Genomic DNA, 18,545 nt, shown 5'->3' on the forward strand with positions numbered 1-18,545 from the left:
TCTAGTAGTCGTTTGTATATTATTGGATCCTTGACTGATTCATTGACTGATGTAGGGACCATTGACACTAAAATCAAGATTAATAAGAGAATAAATGATAGTTACTGATAATTATAACCGATTAGGTCATCCGCTCTAAGATGACGCCGCTCCGCCCCGCGCGGGAAGGCGGCTGATTCCCGTCATCGGCTTCCCCCGCATCCCCGCCTTATCAACAATCCATCAATCAATTCCACCTCTACCATCGATCCTTACCTTCATCTTCATTCCAATTTGAATTGTATATCCAAATCATTTCTCGGCAAAATGACTACACTCAAGCCCGGGGACAACTTCCCCAGTGACGTCGTTTTCCAGTGAGTAGTATATCGTCATCTCTGCGACGAGGCTAGCTGCATGTACTACATGCAGCTGGGTCATCAAATCGGTAGAAAATACTTGCTGATCGCACGTCCTGACAGGTACATCCCCTACACAGAGGAGAAGGGCGACATCACCGCCTGCGGGATTCCCGTCCCCTACAATGCTTCTCAGGAGTGGGCTGACAAGAAGGTCGTCCTCTTTTCCGTGCCTGGTCAGTGCTGTCAATCTTGCCACTTTCTTTGGCAGACCTCGGACTGATTTTTTTTGATCTACAGGCGCCTTCACACCCACCTGCTCCGTGAGCCACCTGCCGGGCTACATCCAGAACCTCCCCAAGCTGAAAGAGAAGGGGGTCGACATTGTCGCCGTGCTTGCCTTCAACGATCCCTTTGTCATGAGCGCATGGGGGAAGGCAAACAACATCAAGGATAACTCTATTGTAAGCTTACTCCCATTTTCTAGGGCTTGTCATAGTATGTGTTTTCTAACTGGACGGCAAGCTGTTCCTTTCCGACCCCGATGCCAAGTTCTCCAAGAGCATTGGCTGGGCGGATCCTAAGACGGGCCGCACGGGTCGCTATGCCATTATTGTGGATCACGGAAAGGTCACATATGCTCAGATTGAGACTGAGAGGGGTGTTGTTAAGGTACGTTGTTGCGATTTCGGCCCAGTGTTTGACAAATGGCTGATGGATGTTTGTGTGCAGAACTCTGGCGCCGACGCGGTTCTTGCTTCGCTGTGACGAACACCATTCTATCAGGACATGGCATGCAGAAGCATACAACTAGATGGGGCAACCACCCTAGAATGCAACACAGGCTAGAGATAGAGTACATGCCTACCTACATGCTGATAGTATTTCACATACGCGACTTGACGATAGCTTCATGCCTGTCTGTTTGATAGTTGAGCACACATAAATACTGTGTAAATATAGTAGGATATTAGGACGATGTAGTGCGATTGATAAGTACTATTAAGTGATGAAAGAATATCTACATTGCAATCTATTTACTGATCTGACGCAATTACCTGCCACATGCTCTTGTTTATGGGTGGTCCGTGCACTGCCGCAAGGTGTCCTTCCGCTTCTCCCCGCCGAGTCCACCAGCCCGACAGCTCCAGTCATTTACATCTGGAGACTGCATGCGTTGCGGCTCTTAATTTGGCCTCTTTCCCTCTGCTTTATTTCGCATACCGTTTCCAGGTCATTCTTCATCATGGCGGACGACGAGGAGAGGCTGAAGGCTGAGAAGCTCGCTGCCGCCAAAAAGAGGGTGAGCATGGCCGCATACCTGATCAACTGCGTTTCTTGCAAGGTACAGACTAAGTACTAACTAACGACGACAGGTCGCGCAGCTCCAGAAGCAAAAAGCGAAAAAAGCGGGCAAAAAAGCTGCCGCTGCTGGAGAAGCCAGCAAGGATGACACCGTCCCCGCGGAACCAGCAACCTCGAAGGAGCCGGATGAGAAAGCTGAGGGCGAACCGGTGGAGCAAGAGAAGGAGAAACCAGAAGAGCCAGAAAAGCCAGAGGAGCAACAACCAGAAAATCGAGAGGAGCAACAATCCGAAAAGCAAGATGAGTCCGCTACCGAACCGATGCCGGCAGCGCCAACCTCCCCCGGGCCAGACGCAGCGACCAACGACGTGAAGGAGCTTCCATCACGGGGCGCGCATGGCCGCCAACCGTCGCTATCCGTCCAGTCTAAGATGCGATCGTCTTCCTTCCGGCAATCATCCATCTCTCAGGGCGCGACGGCAGCGTCCTCGCTCGCAGCAAGTTTGAAGTCTCCGCCGCTCCCGCCCTTGTCGCCCGACGGGGAGCACGTTCACGAAGTGTTTCGCAAACAGTCTGCGCGGATAGAAGAGCTTGAGAAGGAGAATAAGCGACTGGAGAGGGAACTCGAGGACGCTAATTCGCGGCGGATGAAGTCCGAAGAGCAGCTTGAGGACCTCCGAGAAGCCGGTGTGGAGGTGGTGGAACTCAAGGATCGGTTGGAGAAGGCGGAGAAGCAGGTTGCAGAGATTGAGAAGCTGGTGAGCTACGTTATTTGCCATACACTGGTGGAAAACATGCTAATTGAATTGACTTAGAAAGCCGAAATCACCTCCTTGCAACGGCAAAACTCGCTTCTACAGTCAAAGACTCATCGCAATACGGCCAGTGTCTCCGTAGCTGGCACCTCCGAATCACCCCCGTCAGACCTCATGCAGCAACTCGAGTCCAAGTCCGCTACCATCGAGGCAATGGAGCTCGAAATCTCTAATCTACGGGCACAGGTCCAGTCCGAGTCGAATTCGAGCAGTGCCTATCAAACCCGGATAAGCGCTCTTGAGGACAAGCTTGCGCAGAGTGAGAGTGCTCTGGAAAAGACACAGCGCGAGCTCGCGGATACGAAACAAGCTCTTTCGCGCGTTACAGAAAAGGCGATGAAAGAAGTGGTGGACAAGACTTCTACAGAGACCCTGATTAAAAACCTGAGGAGGGAAATCGAGGAATTACAGCAGGCCAAATCAGCAGCAGAGAAGAAGGTCGACACGTTGGAGAAGAAGCTCCAGGCTCTGGGCAACCTGCACAAGGAGTCAGAGGCTCGACACCAGTCGCGGTTACGGGACAGCGAGAAGCTAGAGAAGGAGGTGGCGGTTCTGAAGAAGAAGCTGATCAACGTCGAGAACGAGAATCTCCGTCTGAAGGAAGAGCGGGAGCGAGCCAGGAAACGGGAGGCCGTGGGAGGCGATGATGGCGAACTCGACGAACTGGAAGACGAAGAGCGCGCGCGTCTGGAGCGGAGGATTCGCGAACTCGAGGGGGAGATCTTTGACCTGCGCCGGGGCGTCTGGAAGGAAAAGAGGAAAGAACTGCAGGGCGAAGAGGACGGCGCACAGCGGGAATCAGCGACCAGCCCGGGCAACGCCTTCGACGAGGTGGATCTGATCGGGGGCGCCCCAAGCCACTCCCGCCGACGCAGTGTCCTCTCCAGTCGACCTCAGCAGCAGCACTCGTCCTTGGCGACTGTCATCAGCAGCGGCCTCGCCGCGTTTACCGGCGGGTCCAGCAACTGGGGGGAACGTCGCCCGTCCCAACACCCGCCCGCAACACGGGGCAGCCTCGAGCTGCTATCGTCAGACAACGGAGACGACGACTTCGACGAAGAGGCGTTTGCGCGGGCGCAAGCCGAGGAAGAGGCGCGGAAACGAGTCGAATGGGTGCGCGAAGTCAAGCGCAAGCTGCGCGACTGGAAAGGATGGCGGTTGGACCTGGTCGACAGCCGGGCTGGCGCGGAGGGGGCGGGCGTTGGGATGGGGGAGATATTCGAGGTGTAGTTTTCAGTTTCCTTCTTGTCTTGTATTCTAATGAGTATGATATATGAATTCGTGCGAGTACTGTTGAATGGACGGGACTGCGTTAGGTTAGGGATTTCATGAGTGTAGCAGTTAGAATATTATATGTGGACGGGATTGTCCATTCATGCGCATGCGCTCTTGCTTTTTTTTTTTTTTCAAAAGATGCTTGCAGTTGGAAAGAGTGCCCCAATTGCATGAGACTGATTTTGCGGCGCAGTACTTACAGAGTAACAATCTTTTGAAAGATGAACGAAGAGCTGCATGCAGACAGTTGGGGGTAGTGTGATCAGCTATGGTACAGGCAAAATAAATCCGTTATTCAGACCAGGGGAAGGAAAAAAAAAAGAATAGGAGGAAGTAATCTTTTTTTTTCTTAAAAAAAAATAAGTATTAATTTCAAATCCAGAATTATATATAAAGAGGTTCAACTTAAGAATAAAGATTCGACTTTTACCTATCTCTATAAATACTTCATAATAAGACAGTTTAAAGAGGTCTTCCCTTGTCCTATATATGGATATGGAGCATGACTGCTTAAAGCCGGAAGAAGATATAATAATACCTACCATAATCATACGAAGATATAATTATAGCCTTAGTAATCCTTTCCCTCTTAAATCTAAAGGAAAAATCCCTTCCCGTAATAATATCATCCAGGGAATTTGCCATCCTACCATAGGAAATCGGGAAAATCCGTAGGGAATCGGGAAAGTCCTGAACGGGAAGCAAGAGGCAGCAGAGGGAGAGCCGGGTGGCAGTAAAGCGGCAGATAAATACCCAGGTATATAACAGAGAGACAGACAGACAGATGGATATAACAGAAAGACAGGTAGATAGCAGGTATCACATTTGCTCTCTCTCTCTCTCTCTCCAAACCATTCAACGCTAGATGGATGGATGGATGGATGGATGGATGGATATATGGATAGACAGACAATTGTGTCCGTAGAACAACACTCCCAAAAAGCAAATAAAAAATAATGAAGAATAAAAACAGACAAACACCTGCTCTAACTCCCATCCATGCGATACATAGAACCTAAATAAAAACATGGAAAGCAATACCTATGGTGACAACAACATCAGTATGAGTTTTTCTTTGCTTTATATTTTTTTAACATTTTTAAATATTTTTTTTGTTTTTTATTCATTCATCATCCTCCAACCCCGACCTCCCATTCAACACCCCCTCAGACTTCCGTCCGCGCCCACGTCGCCGATTCAGCACTTCGACCGCCCACCCACTCAACTGGAAGAGCCATCCGCCCGTGACGAGGACGCCCGAGATGACATTGACGAGCCGCACCAGCAGCGCCAGGAAACTGCCCCGCTCCTCGCTGACAATCAGCAAGATAGGCTCGATATTATACTTGAAGAAGATGCCAGGCACGTTGTACGGGTTCTCGGGGATGGGATGCGACTGGCTCGTGGCGGAGTACTGGTTCGTGAAGATGGTGTTTTTGGGCTTCTTCTTCATTGTCGTCAGGTCTGTGGCGGCTGTTGCTGTGACGTATTTGTCGACGACTCCTGGGTTGCCCTTCGAGTAGATCGTCGGCACGATGTTGAGGAAGTACTGGTATTTGTAGTAGTGGGTGTCGGTGGTCGAGATGGTTTTGTCGAGCGGGTTGAGTAAGGATGGGTAGTGTGGTCCGAAGGAGAGTTCGGTGATCATGTGCGAGAAGTTGAATGCTGTCGTCGTCAGTTTAAAGTACTGCATCATGTGCTTCTAAGAGGATAAGATGGGGACCTACCCTTATGATCGAGATGAGCGCCCAAATCCTGGTATCCATGCCCCCGTGCCGTGATGTGGAAATCCCCCTGCACCTTGTTCCCCTCGAGGCTGCCATATATCCGACACGAGTCGACAGCGTCACCTCTCCGCAGGGCCGGCCCTCGGGGGAATTTCCTGCGCGGATTGCGGCGCACCTCACCCAGGACATGGCGCACATGCACGTCCTCCTCCTGGGCCAGCAGCCTCCTAGTATCCTCCTCGTTGAGGGTCTGATACTCATGGACCCCCGCAGCGATCTCGCGATTGACCTTGTCCATCCACAGCTGCCAGCTCGTAGGTTCCTTGCGGAGCATCTCTCCCGCCAGGATGCGGTCTCCCGCCGCGTCCTGGACGTTGACGCGCAGGTCGTTGCATTCCATGCGCACGACAATGTCCAGGTTGAGCTGCAGCTCGCGCGACACGCCCTTCTCGACGCTGAAGTGCTGGTTCTCGGTGCCGCGGAGCCAGGCCCGCAGCTCGGAGATGGTCAGGATCGTGCAGATGATGAGGATGACGACCGTCCATTGTCCGCCGCGCCGGGTCGGCGAGATGTAGCTTGGTTTTGTTTTCGCTGGCGAAGCCGTCAGGTCAGTTGAAATTCAATCGCAATGAATCTGCAGAGTGAATGACATACGGAACGCATCAAACGTCTTCAACCCCGCGGTAAGACTCCTCTTCTCCCCAAAGGCATCCTCGTCGAGGCCATGGGCCCCAAACCCGTTCATTGCGACTGGTCTCACTGCACGCCGGTCATGAAGACATGGAATCTGATCAATTACGGAAAAAAGAAATTGCCAGAATTGAGCACGTCTCTGAAGAATTGAAAAGATCGAATTTGACAAGAAAAGAGGGAATCATAATAGCAGCAACAGCAGCGGCGATAATGTGATAGGTGTGGAGATGCTGTGGAGAGGCCAGGTATCCCGAACGGATCGGATCGGGCCAGCCTCGGCAGGGGTAATTAATTGTAACTCAGCCTAAAAGGCCGTTGAACTTTGAATTAAATTATAGATTGACCACCTCTTTCTTTAAAAGTCGGTTAATTTGTCGGATGACTAAAAGAATTGGCGTGATTTTTTTTTAAAGAAAAAAAGAAAGAAAGTAAAAGAAAAGAAAAAAGAAAAAAGAAAAAAAAATGGAAAGAGGAAGAGAAAGAGAGAGAAAGTCTAGTATAGATAGATGATCAGCAAATAGCCAAAAAACCATCTAAGAAATTTATCTAATTCTCCTATTTCTTTTTAGTTTAAGAATATAGTTTATGAATACGGATTCCTCAGTAATCGCATGCGGCATGCCAACTCATTAGATATGTATAGACATCTGCCAGTGACCTATGTATTTATAACATCGTCGACTTTATAAATTCCTGCCTTCCTGCCTCCAGTTCCAGGACGTGTCGTCACGTCCGTCAACATCCACCACAGCTCCCACAAGGTATGTACATACATACAACCTCTTCCTTGCCCTTTTCCAAAAAGAAAACAAAGTGTTCAAACGAATGAATGCAATATGCGCATCCCGCTGGGATGGGTCCGAGTTATTACAAGCCAAGCCAAGCCAGAGTCAGAGTCAGCAACAGCAACAGCAAAAGTCAACAGGAATGAAAAACAAAGACAGTAGATACATACGTACATGCATACATACACAACGGCCGCAATACATGACACAAAACGTACAGGAGTCAAGTCAAGTCAGATCCAGACAACCAGACAACCAGACAAACCCCAAGTCATAAACGTCAATGCAGAAACGAACAAGGAAATGAATCAGTCATTCATGTGAAGGCAGGTTCATTTTAAAGGCAGGCATGCAGATGGTCAAGGGGTATATGACGACGACGATGACTGTCTCCCCCTGAAACCATTTCGGTTTGATGAATGGATCAATGAATGCTGTCAACTAAACCGTGACATGCAAAACGGAAACACCAGCATTCCAACCATTTCTATGCTGCGTAATGATGGCAGAGAAGGAAGATAAGAAGCGAAAGAGATGGATTATTAAATAGTATACCAGGTAAGATTATACATCACCGTACTATCTCGTCTTCTGACCGGCAGTCAGCAAATCAAAATCAACAAGACAGGACAGATATCTACTCACCAAGCTCGTCGCTGCCGCGGCCGCCGCGAGGTCGGGCTTTCCGCTCACGCTCCTCTGGGCGACTCTCGGCAATGAGGAATTTGAATAACTGCCGCTGTTGGATACCCGCTTACCAGCCGCGGGTTGCAAGCCGTTGATGGTCGAATGGCGCCGAGGCGCCGACGACGTTTTCGAGGGAGAGCTGTTCGATGCATCTCTGTTCTTGACGACGGCGCCGTTCTTGTAACTCGTGCCAGGAGGCTCTGGGAGAGGCCTTGGCGCTGAAGGAGCGGTCCCCGGGTTCAACCGTTTCAACGGAGTACTGGTGTTGGCGCTGCCCGGTCGAGACCGACTGGAGGAGGGTTTCACCCCCGTGATGAATTCATGGTTCAATGCCTCGTTCGGGTTGAGTCGACGCGCCGGGTCCCACCGCAGGCAGCGAGCGACAAAGTCGACGAATGCCTCATCATCGCATTTGAGGACCTGCCTGAGATCCTTCGAGCTGGGCCGGCGCCGTCGGCCCTTCGAGGACACGGTCACCCGAGGTTTGCCCATCGAGTCAAAAAACAGCTTCCTTCGGGTACTCTTGTCGATCAGATGCTTCTCTGGCGGACCAAAGACCTCCATAATACACGCCAGTTGCTCCTGTTCGTTCTCTCCAGGGAAGATTGGATATCCGGTATACAGCTCGGCCAAGATACAGCCCAGACTCCACATGTCGATCGGCATCCCATATGACATGCCCAGTATCACCTCGGGAGAACGGTAGAATCGACTCTGAATGTATGTGTAGACTTTCTCGTGCTCGAAGCAGCTGGATCCAAAGTCGATCACCCTTATGTCCGAACGCAGCGGGTGCACGAGCAGGATGTTCTCAGGCTTCAAATCACAGTGGATGACCTTCTTGTTATACAGAAGGACGAGCGTGCTCAGGAGTTGCTTGGTGAATTGACGGATGAGCTTCAAGGAGAAACCTTTGAAGTCATGCGCCTTGATGAACTCGTACAGGTTCATGCCAAGCAGTTCGGTCGCGATGCAAAGATGTCCTCGGAAATAGAAACTTTGTGTAAACTTGACTACGCTGTGCCGCCGGTGGGGATCCTGAGGGTTCTCTTTTAGTCTTGTATCCAATTGATGTATTAATATGATGGCCAACTTACCCATTCCTTCAGTTTCTGGAGAATGTTGACCTCGACCAAAGCTTGCTGGTGGAATCTCTTCTTGTTGCGAATAATTTTGACCGCCACCAGAGCTCCCGTCTTGTGGTCAACACATCGGACGACCTGACCAAAGCTTCCTTTGCCCAGCACGTCGACGATTTCGTATCGGTAGGCCAGGTGGTCGCCAATCACGATTTGGTAATCACCACGTTCATCATCGTATCCAAAGTTCATGGATTGTGCTTTTAGATCGCCCACATGCTTCTTGGCCTTCTGGGTACCGCAGAAGTAGATGTCCTTGAAATCGATGATTTCGCCTCGCTCGAAAATATTGAGATTGGCCATCTTCAGTGCTTGTGCCGGGCTGACACGCTCCTTCGGACTGGCCCTGCGGCGCAATTCGTCAAGTTCCCTTGCAGCGGCCTCGAAGTCCTTTCGTTTGCTGCCGAGCCTTCTCATCTCCTCATCCGCTGCCCACTGATCTGGGTCCACATTGGGGTCGGGTGGGCGCGGTTTGGCGCTCACATTGGCCTTGGCAGAACTGATAATCTTATGAACAGGTGACAAGATGGAGGAAGCGGAACGAGTGTGGGTGGTTTCCGTGTCGCCGCCAGACTCAGTGGAAGGACTCTGGGCTGGCGCCAGGCTCTGCTCGCTGCTCACGCTGGGCTGTTTCGCTCCATTGGTGCAGCTGGATATGGAAGACTGGCGCCGGGCTTCAAGATGCGCAGGTTTCAAGGTTGGACTTGTGCTTCCTGCTACAGACGAAAGACCATTATTCCACGTGGCAGATGCCGGAAGTCGAGGGGGTGGCATATTATCGTACTTGGCTGAATTGCTCTCGTTATCCGACGACAGCAACGATTTGGAGCTGCTGTGTTTCATAAGTTTATTCTTGAAAGACGAACCATTCTTTTCCAGATCAGGGGGGCTAGACATCCGACTCCCCGCTTCGGTGTTCGAAGACAACGCAGAAGCCTGCGTCTGAGGCCGAGGGCCGGTCAATTTCGCCAGCTGTAGTGAGCCACGGGAATACTCTCCGCTGGTCTTGTGCGGCATGAAACTATAATCGTCATTCGCCTTGGGCAGGGAAGAGGATATATAAGGAGACATGTTTCGATTCGCCGTCGGCATTTCCAACGGCACAATCGCACTCGAGCTACTCGGCGCTCTATAGCTCGAAGAACTGGCGCTGACCAAGAAATGAGACGTGCTGCTGCGGGGAAAGGGAATCGGTTGTGTCTCTGGATCGTCGCCATTACTAGAGAAAAAGGAAGCCTTGGAGGCGGTCAATGGAGTGCTTGGTGTCTTTGGTACCATATGGCGCAGCGTTGGCGATGAAGCTCGGACATCTTCAGGAGCATTCCCGTCCTTCAATGCGTCAATTTTCGCAGCCATCGGCGTGCTCAGAGGCAGCAGGTTCAATGGCGGCAGTTTCAAGGGCTGAAGGTTTTTCTTGCCCAGACTGGCAGCCTGCCGGCCTGTCTTGGCATCGGGAGTCTTCGATCCTCGGAGACGAGGTGCTACTGTAGGTGTGGTGTCGTCTTGAGCTGAGTTGATAGTCGCCGCCTGCCCGCTGGAGTCAGAATCGCGCCGTGAGTCGTCGCTAAGTCTTCCGACGTCCGACTGGAAGCTGGATTTACGAGCGGTTGGAGGCGTTAACAAGTCGAGGTCCGTCTTAGGAGATTCGTAGGCTTTGGGTATAGCAGGAACTGGAGGGACTTCTTCCTCTGAAACCCCTATATTCTCCAGTCGCGGTTTCGGGGTTGGCAGTCGGGAAGAGGAGAAAGTCTGGGAGAGTCTCGGTTGCAACGAACCACCAGAGTTACGAGCCGAGTTATAGCTGGTGTTGGACGAGAGTGAAATACCCGAGCTGTAGGATTTGCGATTTGGATCCGGAGTCGTCCTCGACGAGGACGGCGTGACACTCTTCCGCGGAATCATGGAGGGCGACTGAGCTGACGATCGTGGCCGTGAGACATCGAGCTGCGACTGAGTGGGAGGCGTATTCGGCATGGGCGGCGCCGCAGGCATCGTAGACATGCGTTTCAGCCTTCGTGCATCAGTGGGGCTGATGGTTCGGGCACCCAGGCCGGTGGCATGGGGCACTATGGACATTCGCTTGGCCACGGACGACGGTGTCGTGGCTGCACCGGCTGCATTCTTGACAGGAGTGCGCACGGCATTGGTTGAAGACGATCTCGAATGCTCATGCCCACCCGACGGCGCCAAAAGATTCTCCTGAGGCTCCCTGGACAGCGGTTGAAGCGACTTCGCTTTGAGGGAGCGAGAATTAACAGGCAACTTCGAATCATCGGTGCGGGTCGGTTCCTGATTTTGTGAACGGAGGCGAAGGGAAGCGCTCCCTTGATCTGCCTTGCAATTGTCCGAGCTCGCCTTTTTCATCGAGATGCTCGTCCGTCTTCTCGACGCCGTGTCAGTAGTAGTAATAGTACCATCCAAGGCCAAGGTCCCAGGCCCGACGGATTTCCTAGGTGGGCGAGATGCAACAGACGTGGATGATGGGGCAGAGATCTGACTCTGGTGACGAGTTCGAGACGCAGGTGCAGCAGGCGGCGGCATTGATGTCGAATTCGACGAGGCCTGGCCGGTCAAACGGCCTACCTCGCTTTGGCGGCGAAGGGAACCTGACCTGGCTGGCCGGACAGTAGCATTTCCCTCATTCTTGGACCAAGAGGTATTGGACTTGTTATCGTATCCAGCACCTCCGTGGCCCGGCATGGGAAAATTGTTCAAACTCGGCTCGTCCATGATGCTGTTGTGGAAATCGTCAAAGTTAATCGGTGCCAAGAAGTCAGAGCCCTCTGGAGGAGTCTGGTTGACTTCATACTTGGTCGAGTTACCGACGTTCGAGGTTCCTAAGCTGATGCGGGAATTGGTGCTGCTGATGGAATGATTCCGTGTCGAGTCGTTCGTGGTGTCAATGGAAGAGCTTCCGGAGTGCAGAGATCCTGATCGGGTACTAAACAAATTCAAAATCAGGACGTTAGCATCATTGACTGTCACAGAACATCGAACTGGTCTCCACATGGTAGCCATGGTAGATACCGCTTGGAAGAGGCTTCTGACATTCCAGGACCCGGTGCCTTCTGGTCGCGAATCGACTGTCTCCGTCTTCCCATCATACTGGAACGCGGCTCTGTTCCGCTTCGTGGGATCGACGGAGTCCTCGAGGACGGGCTGTCTGCATTTCCGATAGTTGATGCCGCCTTCTGTAACCTTCTACGGGTGGAAATCTCTATATGATCCAGATGGGTTAGCCATATCCCCGCGCTACATTTCCCTGCAGCATTCCCCTTACCTCCTGAGCTGGAATCGGTGTTGCGAGAGGAATTGGATGTCCTTGAACTGGCCATCCTTGACTGTGCAGTCCCAACCGTTGGCTGAGAGGTCACCTTGGCAGGCATGATCCACAGACAACAACGTGATCTCGAATGGCACGGACCGGCCTCCCTTCTCCGAACTCAAGCACCAATGGGCGAAATGGCATCCAAGAGCGTAGCCGTCGGGTTGTCTCTGGCAAGAGACTGGGTCAACAATGTCGCGACCTCCACCGTGGCTACCTGTCCATCGCGGGGGAGAAAAGGTCGACCGTCGTGCAGGACCGTCCGGGGTGGGAAGATGCGACCGACGATGACAATATACGTCACGGGGGAACGGATGCAGCTTCGAAGATAGGCGGAAATTGATGGCAGTCGTGATGAGGAGGCCAATTTCTGCAGGATGGCGCCGCTTGCAGCTTGGGGTGGTCGTTCGGGAAACCCAGCACCAGGCTAGCAGCAGCTAGGGGAGACTGCGACAGGAGACGTCGCGCGTAAGTACCTCTGTTTCGAAACACCTGCAAACAGGTGGGAAGCGGGAGAAACCAGTATGAAAAAAAGATAAAAAGATTGATATCCCTGGGGGAGAGATAGCAGAAACAGCAGCCAGAATAGGGATTTGAAAATTGACAGATTTGTTGACGGGGCTCTAGTCTGGTCGTTAGTACGGAGTACTTATCGCAGCCCCGTCTTTCTCTCTCTCTTCGCCTGCTAGCTGCATGCCCCTGGATCGCTCCCGCTGCCCGCTGCAGTTGCAAACCCTGCAAACTGTCAGGTGCCAGTCCCGTGCCGCCCGCAACTCTATTCCTGCTTCTTGTATTAGCTAAGCTACCTCGCCTGCGGAGTAACTACTGCATTCTATGAATTTCAATAGCATAAAGGAAGTCTAGAATTTCCCCCCAAACCAAGGACCCTATCACATCGCAGTTTGCGTCTTAGTCGACCTAGGTACCTGGAATGTATGTCATAATTCCATCATCGACAAATCATTTTTGCTAGAGGCCTGTATACCCTCAATTCACAGACCTCCCTCAGCCTTAGGAAGGAGGGATGAGGTGGGATTATTTGTATATTACACCCGCAAAGAGTACCTAGTGGGTAAGCAGCTAGCTATCTACAGCTGGCGATGTGCCCTTGACTGTTCTATATGTAGGGATGTAGTCCTCTCATGAGTGGTGTTTTGGAGAAGAGTTTCCATGTTACGTCCAATTACTGTCCTGAGACTCCTGACTGAAAGCTTCGTACCACCCGAGGCAAACACCATTCCGTGCTCAGGCCTCTTGTTCCAGGGTATTGGTTTCCAATCATCAGCCGCTTACGTTTACTCTTCCACATCTCCCTCCTTCAATCCGTAATGGAGTTGACGGTGTGGAGCCTTCTGAAACCCTTTTCGAGCAGCTATCTTCTCAATTTCTCCTCACCAGGGACAAGATATATGCACGTTCTGAAGGTGGTGATAGTCTGATTATATAAGCTGGTATAGGAGTCACGACTTCGCTCCAATATACAGTGGGAAAATTATGGCTGTTCACTAAGGGACCTGCTTCTTGAATTCACGTGGCAGTTAGGCGAACTAGGTAGATGCTGGGTTCCAGAACTTGACTAGAGGATAGTGAAGAGCATTATTGCCATGTCAGAGTCTTTTTTATCCTCTTCCAATGTTCTTTCTGGTTGTTCTGTCTGAGGTAATTTTATGCCTGAGGCGTCGAGGCCAAACGGCTGTGCGGCTGTGGCTGGAGTCTATAACCAATGCAGACTAGCGCAAGTTGGCGGGCCATGTGATAGCTTAGCTCAGCCATCGCAGCACTTGCTGCTGGACACCCTACGAAGTATGAGTCTTAGTTTGTTCTTTTGTTTGTCCCTTTCTCAATCAGTTCATCATTATCCTAGGTATATTGGAGACTACTCCGGAAAGACGACTCCAGCACATAAATCGTTGGTGGATTCCGCCTGACGTAGTGCTGTGGCCCGCAACCCCGGCTCTCCACATCCTCGGCGGCAAGCACATGCAAGGACGGCTGTTGAAGCTCCGCCAGCGTCGCGTGGTCGACATGCCTAGCTCGCCAACAGGAAATGCTGGATAATCTTGTGGAAATTGTCTGATGCGTCATCATGGATGAGTACACGGTGGATGCCTTTTCCAACCGTGACGAGCCCATTCCGGTGGTCTCCCCCGAGGCGTCGTCCTCCAAATCAGACAGAACGAAAGAGAAGCCGGAAACAAAGCCAGAGACAAAGCTTCCTGCTGAACACACAGATGGCGCCCACGATGGCAGTGCTGACCGGCGCGGAAGCGATAGACTATCTCTGCAAGACCGGCTTGTTGCCAAGTATGCTTTGTATTCTCACAATTTGTTGGAACGCCTCGGACTAATTCGTCTACTAGACTACTCCAGCAGGTCATTCCTGCGGACGAGGTTGACGACTATGAGGAGCAGCCAGCAGACAAGCGTTCACCCAAGCGTGTCAGCCGGCCGCCATTCAGTGTTCCGCTGATGGCAAACAATTTCCGGCGGTTCAATGCACGGTAAGTTGGTTGATGATTGATGAAATTGATGAGATCTCTTCAGAACAGTCAACTGATCGGATACTTAGCATTGGCATCGCTTTTGTCTTTCAGAACCACCTGATTCACCTCTTTTCCTGGAGATCTCCAACCCAGACTCTCTCATTCCTAGCAGTCTATTCTTTTGTCTGTCTGAATCCTTATCTTCTGCCGGTCGTCCCGCTGGCAACGATACTGCTGTTCATCATGGTGCCAGCGTTCCTGACGCGCCATCCCCCTCCACCATCGAATTCCACGTCTGGGACCACTCCTTATTATTCTTATCAAGGGCCCGCTCTGGCCCCTGCGCGGGACATCAAACCAGCCAGTGAGACGTCCAAGGATTTCTTCCGCAATATGCGAGATCTTCAGAATTCCATGGCCGACTTTGCGAATCTACATGACGCCCTGGTTGCCCTCCTGTGGCCTGCGGCCAATTTCTCAGATGAGAGACTTTCCTCGACCTTGTTTTTGACCCTCTTTGTCATCACGGCCTCCTTGTTTCTAACCTCACATCTTCTTCCCTGGCGGTTCATCTTCCTGATCGGTGGAAATGCTGCTGTCATTGCGGGACATCCAACCGTCCAGGAATTTTTGAGTAAGACAGCGGGCAAGGAACCCGAGAAACCTGGTCAGACAAGCCCAAAATCCGCCAGAAAAGCCAAGCCTTCAGTACCTGCACCTATCTCCTCGCTTGGTTCATTTCTGGGGTCCATTGCGAATATATCTCTAGATTCGTCCCCCGAAGAACGCGAAGTGGAGATCTTCGAGCTGCAACATCGATCCCTTTCGCCATACTCGACTTCTTCCGAGTGGGAGACAGTCCTGTTCTCACCGACACCATACGATCCGCTCTCGCCATCGCGGATTGCGGGCGACCGACCGCGAGGTTGTCGGTTCTTTGAAGACGTCCAGCCGCCGGTGGGCTGGGCGTGGAAAGGGAAGAAGTGGGAACTGGACCTGGAATGTCGAGAATGGGTGATGGAGCGAATGATCACAGGCGTTGGATTTGAAGTTCCTCCCGGCAGCGACGCAGACGGCAGCACTGCCATCAACAACAATAACGAGGAAGTTGGCGGATGGGTGTGGGATCTCGCACCGTCTGGGTCTCAGACTGCAGGTATGGACGAGGACGAGTTCCGCCAGATGGCCTACGGCGACCTGAAGGAGTCATCTCTTCGCAAGGCCGACCAGCAGAAGGCGAAAGCCAAGGGCAAGGCGAAAAACAGCCAAGTCCGTGACTGGGAGGAGAGCACGGTCGGCGCGCAAATGCAGGGGATGGGCGAGTGGCGGCGTCGACGATGGGTTCGCATGGTCCATCGCGTCAGTGTGCCGGCTCAATGGGTGGAGAATAATAATGATGACGAGAGGGATTGACTGACGATAACGAGAGGATTGATTCGACCTGATTCATGTGTACGATCAGTAGATTTACCTAATGAAGAGAAAACATGACATTACACTTGTAATGATCTCGTATTTTTATGTCCCGTCAGGAAACCTAATAATGTAAAACAGGTCTTGTATGATGATCACTAGATTTATGTCCCTAATGAGAAATGCCATTACTCTTATGCTCATGATCTCGTGTTCTTTTCTTATATTTCCTATTAGGTAACCTAATGATAGTAAAATAAGTTCAATGCAGCGATCAACTGATTTATTTACCTACTTTTTCTAATGAAACACGACATTACTCTTACGCCAATGATCTGATTCCCTAGGAACCAGGACAAAAACAAACATAATCTTAAAAATACAATACTAAACATACATTCACTAACACTACTGGTAATAATCACTACTGCTAGTAACCACTGCTGACAATAACAAAATAAGCAGCCACCCCGATCGTCTTGCGCCCATAACTAACAATACAGCAGTATGTACATACATGTGTGAGTAAAGTATGCAACAAGGAGTAAGGTATATATGCGAGTAAAAAGGAATATGAAACAACAAGAACAAGAACAAGAACAAGAATGAAAATGAGAAATACAGGGTAAGAAATACAGTGCTGGATAAGAGATACGGTACTGGATAAGAGATAGTGATGGACCCTTCCCGCCCACCCCGATGAATAAAAAAGAAAATGAAAAAAAGAAGAAAAGAAAAACAAACAAACTTTTGGTTGTTGTTTCGGTGATGAATGACAACAGGAACAGGAACAGGAACAGGAACAGGAAGATGTACATGTACATGTACGAAGGACAAAAAAAAAGTGATGAGGGAAATGGAGAGACAGGAAAAAGAGACAGGAAAAAGAGACAGGAAAAAGAGACAGGAAAAAGAGACAGGAAAAAGAGACAGGAAAAAGAGACAGGAAAAAGAGACAGGAAAAAGAGACAGGAAAAAGAGAAGAGATCAACGAAACATGCCACATTCACTCGGTCATGCAAGAAAGAACAAAGAAAAGAAACAACTGTAACCGGAAAGGAAAAACAAAACTCATTATCTGGTTTGGGTACAGTCAGGTTGTTTTATTTGGTTTTGTTTTGTTTCATCTTGGTGTTCATGCTTGCGCTTGCTTGTGCTTGCATGAATGATCAATTGGAGATTCTTTTTTCAACTCACAGATGAGCAAACCCAGCAGCAAGGAAGACAGCCATGGCAGCAGCAAAGATCGTGATCTTGTTCTCTGCAGGTTTCAGAGTCAGGAGATGCATGGCTTTGTTGCTGCTGGTTGTGGTTGTGGTCATGGGCTTGGGAGAAAGCATTGATGTGCCAGTGTCAGTACCAGTGCTGGTGGCCTTCAAGCTTGAGCTGCTGCTGCTAGTAGTGACAATGGCACTGCTCAATGACGGAAAGCTGGCAGTAATGGTCGATGAAGGAGAACCAACAGGTCTAGTCCCACTCCCGCTCCCAGTGGCAGCAGCAGTGTACGGCTGCAGTGAAGGAATAGGTAGGCAAAGAGGACAATGAAGTAAGGAAGGAAGTAAACTAGACACAGTATCGGTCTTGATCTGCATGTCAGTAGATGAGATATACATGTATGTAGCAGACTTCAGAGGCAGTGAGGAGGTCAGGATGATGATGGTGATGGTAGTTGAGAGAGTGACAGAAACTGTGGTTTTGGGCTGTGAGGGGCTACCCACATTGATCGCTGTCATCGTTGAACTGGGATATGCCTGCTCAGTAGTGACAGTAGCTTCTACTGCTGAAGCAGTGGTAGTCGGGAAAGACGTTTCCGTTTCCACAGGAAAGTCATCAGTATCGACTGCAGGCAGTGGGATGGGAAGATAGCCCGTCTCAGCCTCAGCAGAACTGCCGCATATACTGGGGCCTTGCTGGTGAGATGCATCTTCCTCTTCCTCTGCTGAGCTGCTGTCTTTGAGAACAGAGAGCAAGGACTGAGGGAGAGGAAAGTAAGTCCCGTCTAACTCGTATGCAGTTCCGTTGAACGTGCATACTGCGTTGCCAGCATCGGGAGAGGATTGGTAGCCTATATATAGCAGATAAATTAGCACATGTCAGCTTTACACGCTTTGGGTCGTTGATTTAGGGTTGTCTCGGCCATCCGCAAAGCTGTATTATGCAGGTTCATGCGGGTCAAAACAGCCACTTACACAGCGCCGAGGTCTTATATCCAGAAGGTAGAACGTGCGACAGTCTTGAATAGTAGTGTCAGTATTGTTTGACTATATCAATAGACAGGAACAACAGGTCAGGACAACTTACTGCAAATCACAAGAATAGACCTCCAAAACATCCACTGACGCGCAGGACATCAGGGTATTGGTCTGAAGGGAGTGTCCACCACAGTAATTTCCCCCGCTCTTGCAGGTCAGGGTGTTGGTGAGAGGGTCACCAGAATGATATGAGATTTGGCTCTGAGGAGTATATTTGGGAGTTGACATACTAGGAAATCTGTCCAGACGCGTGCTGGAGCAGAGAGATAGCCCAGAAGGCAAGGAGGACGAGAGAGTTCATCAGGTAC

The 18,545-nt window shown here is 50.8% G+C and overlaps 6 protein-coding genes across 6 annotated transcripts; 3 read left to right on the forward strand and 3 right to left on the reverse strand.

Annotated features, from left to right (window-relative positions):
- Positions 1-306: 306 nt before the first annotated feature.
- Positions 307-1,106, forward strand: VTN77DRAFT_1974 (uncharacterized protein; the record flags this gene model as incomplete). The annotated part of the gene is made up of 5 exons (XM_069417764.1): positions 307-356; positions 462-574; positions 639-802; positions 864-1,010; positions 1,071-1,106. 5 exons carry the CDS (start codon positions 307-309, stop codon positions 1,104-1,106), a joined length of 510 nt encoding a protein of 169 aa, XP_069279760.1.
- Positions 1,107-1,584: 478 nt separating this feature from the next.
- On the forward strand, positions 1,585-3,688 carry VTN77DRAFT_1975 (uncharacterized protein; the record flags this gene model as incomplete). Its single annotated transcript, XM_069417765.1, has 3 exons — positions 1,585-1,641; positions 1,715-2,401; positions 2,459-3,688. The coding sequence occupies 3 exons, from the start codon at positions 1,585-1,587 to the stop codon at positions 3,686-3,688; spliced, it is 1,974 nt and encodes a 657-aa protein (XP_069279761.1).
- Positions 3,689-4,856: 1,168 nt separating this feature from the next.
- On the reverse strand, positions 4,857-6,205 carry VTN77DRAFT_1976 (uncharacterized protein; the record flags this gene model as incomplete). Its single annotated transcript, XM_069417766.1, has 3 exons — positions 4,857-5,398; positions 5,461-6,051; positions 6,115-6,205. 3 exons carry the CDS (start codon positions 6,203-6,205, stop codon positions 4,857-4,859), a joined length of 1,224 nt encoding a protein of 407 aa, XP_069279762.1.
- A 1,312-nt stretch (positions 6,206-7,517) lies between these two features.
- VTN77DRAFT_1977 (uncharacterized protein) lies at positions 7,518-12,150 on the reverse strand (the record flags this gene model as incomplete). Its single annotated transcript, XM_069417767.1, has 5 exons — positions 7,518-7,529; positions 7,584-8,663; positions 8,723-11,705; positions 11,813-11,981; positions 12,045-12,150. The coding sequence occupies 5 exons, from the start codon at positions 12,148-12,150 to the stop codon at positions 7,518-7,520; spliced, it is 4,350 nt and encodes a 1,449-aa protein (XP_069279763.1).
- Positions 12,151-14,175: 2,025 nt separating this feature from the next.
- VTN77DRAFT_1978 (uncharacterized protein) lies at positions 14,176-15,985 on the forward strand (the record flags this gene model as incomplete). The annotated part of the gene is made up of 3 exons (XM_069417768.1): positions 14,176-14,393; positions 14,450-14,590; positions 14,659-15,985. 3 exons carry the CDS (start codon positions 14,176-14,178, stop codon positions 15,983-15,985), a joined length of 1,686 nt encoding a protein of 561 aa, XP_069279764.1.
- Positions 15,986-18,157: 2,172 nt separating this feature from the next.
- VTN77DRAFT_1979 (uncharacterized protein) lies at positions 18,158-18,465 on the reverse strand (the record flags this gene model as incomplete). Its single annotated transcript, XM_069417769.1, has 2 exons — positions 18,158-18,218; positions 18,287-18,465. The coding sequence occupies 2 exons, from the start codon at positions 18,463-18,465 to the stop codon at positions 18,158-18,160; spliced, it is 240 nt and encodes a 79-aa protein (XP_069279765.1).
- Between the last annotated feature and the right edge of the window lie 80 nt (positions 18,466-18,545).

This window comes from Rasamsonia byssochlamydoides (assembly GCF_041956645.1).
Source record: "Rasamsonia byssochlamydoides strain NRRL 3658 unplaced genomic scaffold VTN77scaffold_15, whole genome shotgun sequence".
In the NCBI taxonomy this organism is placed as follows: domain Eukaryota; kingdom Fungi; phylum Ascomycota; class Eurotiomycetes; order Eurotiales; family Trichocomaceae; genus Rasamsonia; species Rasamsonia byssochlamydoides.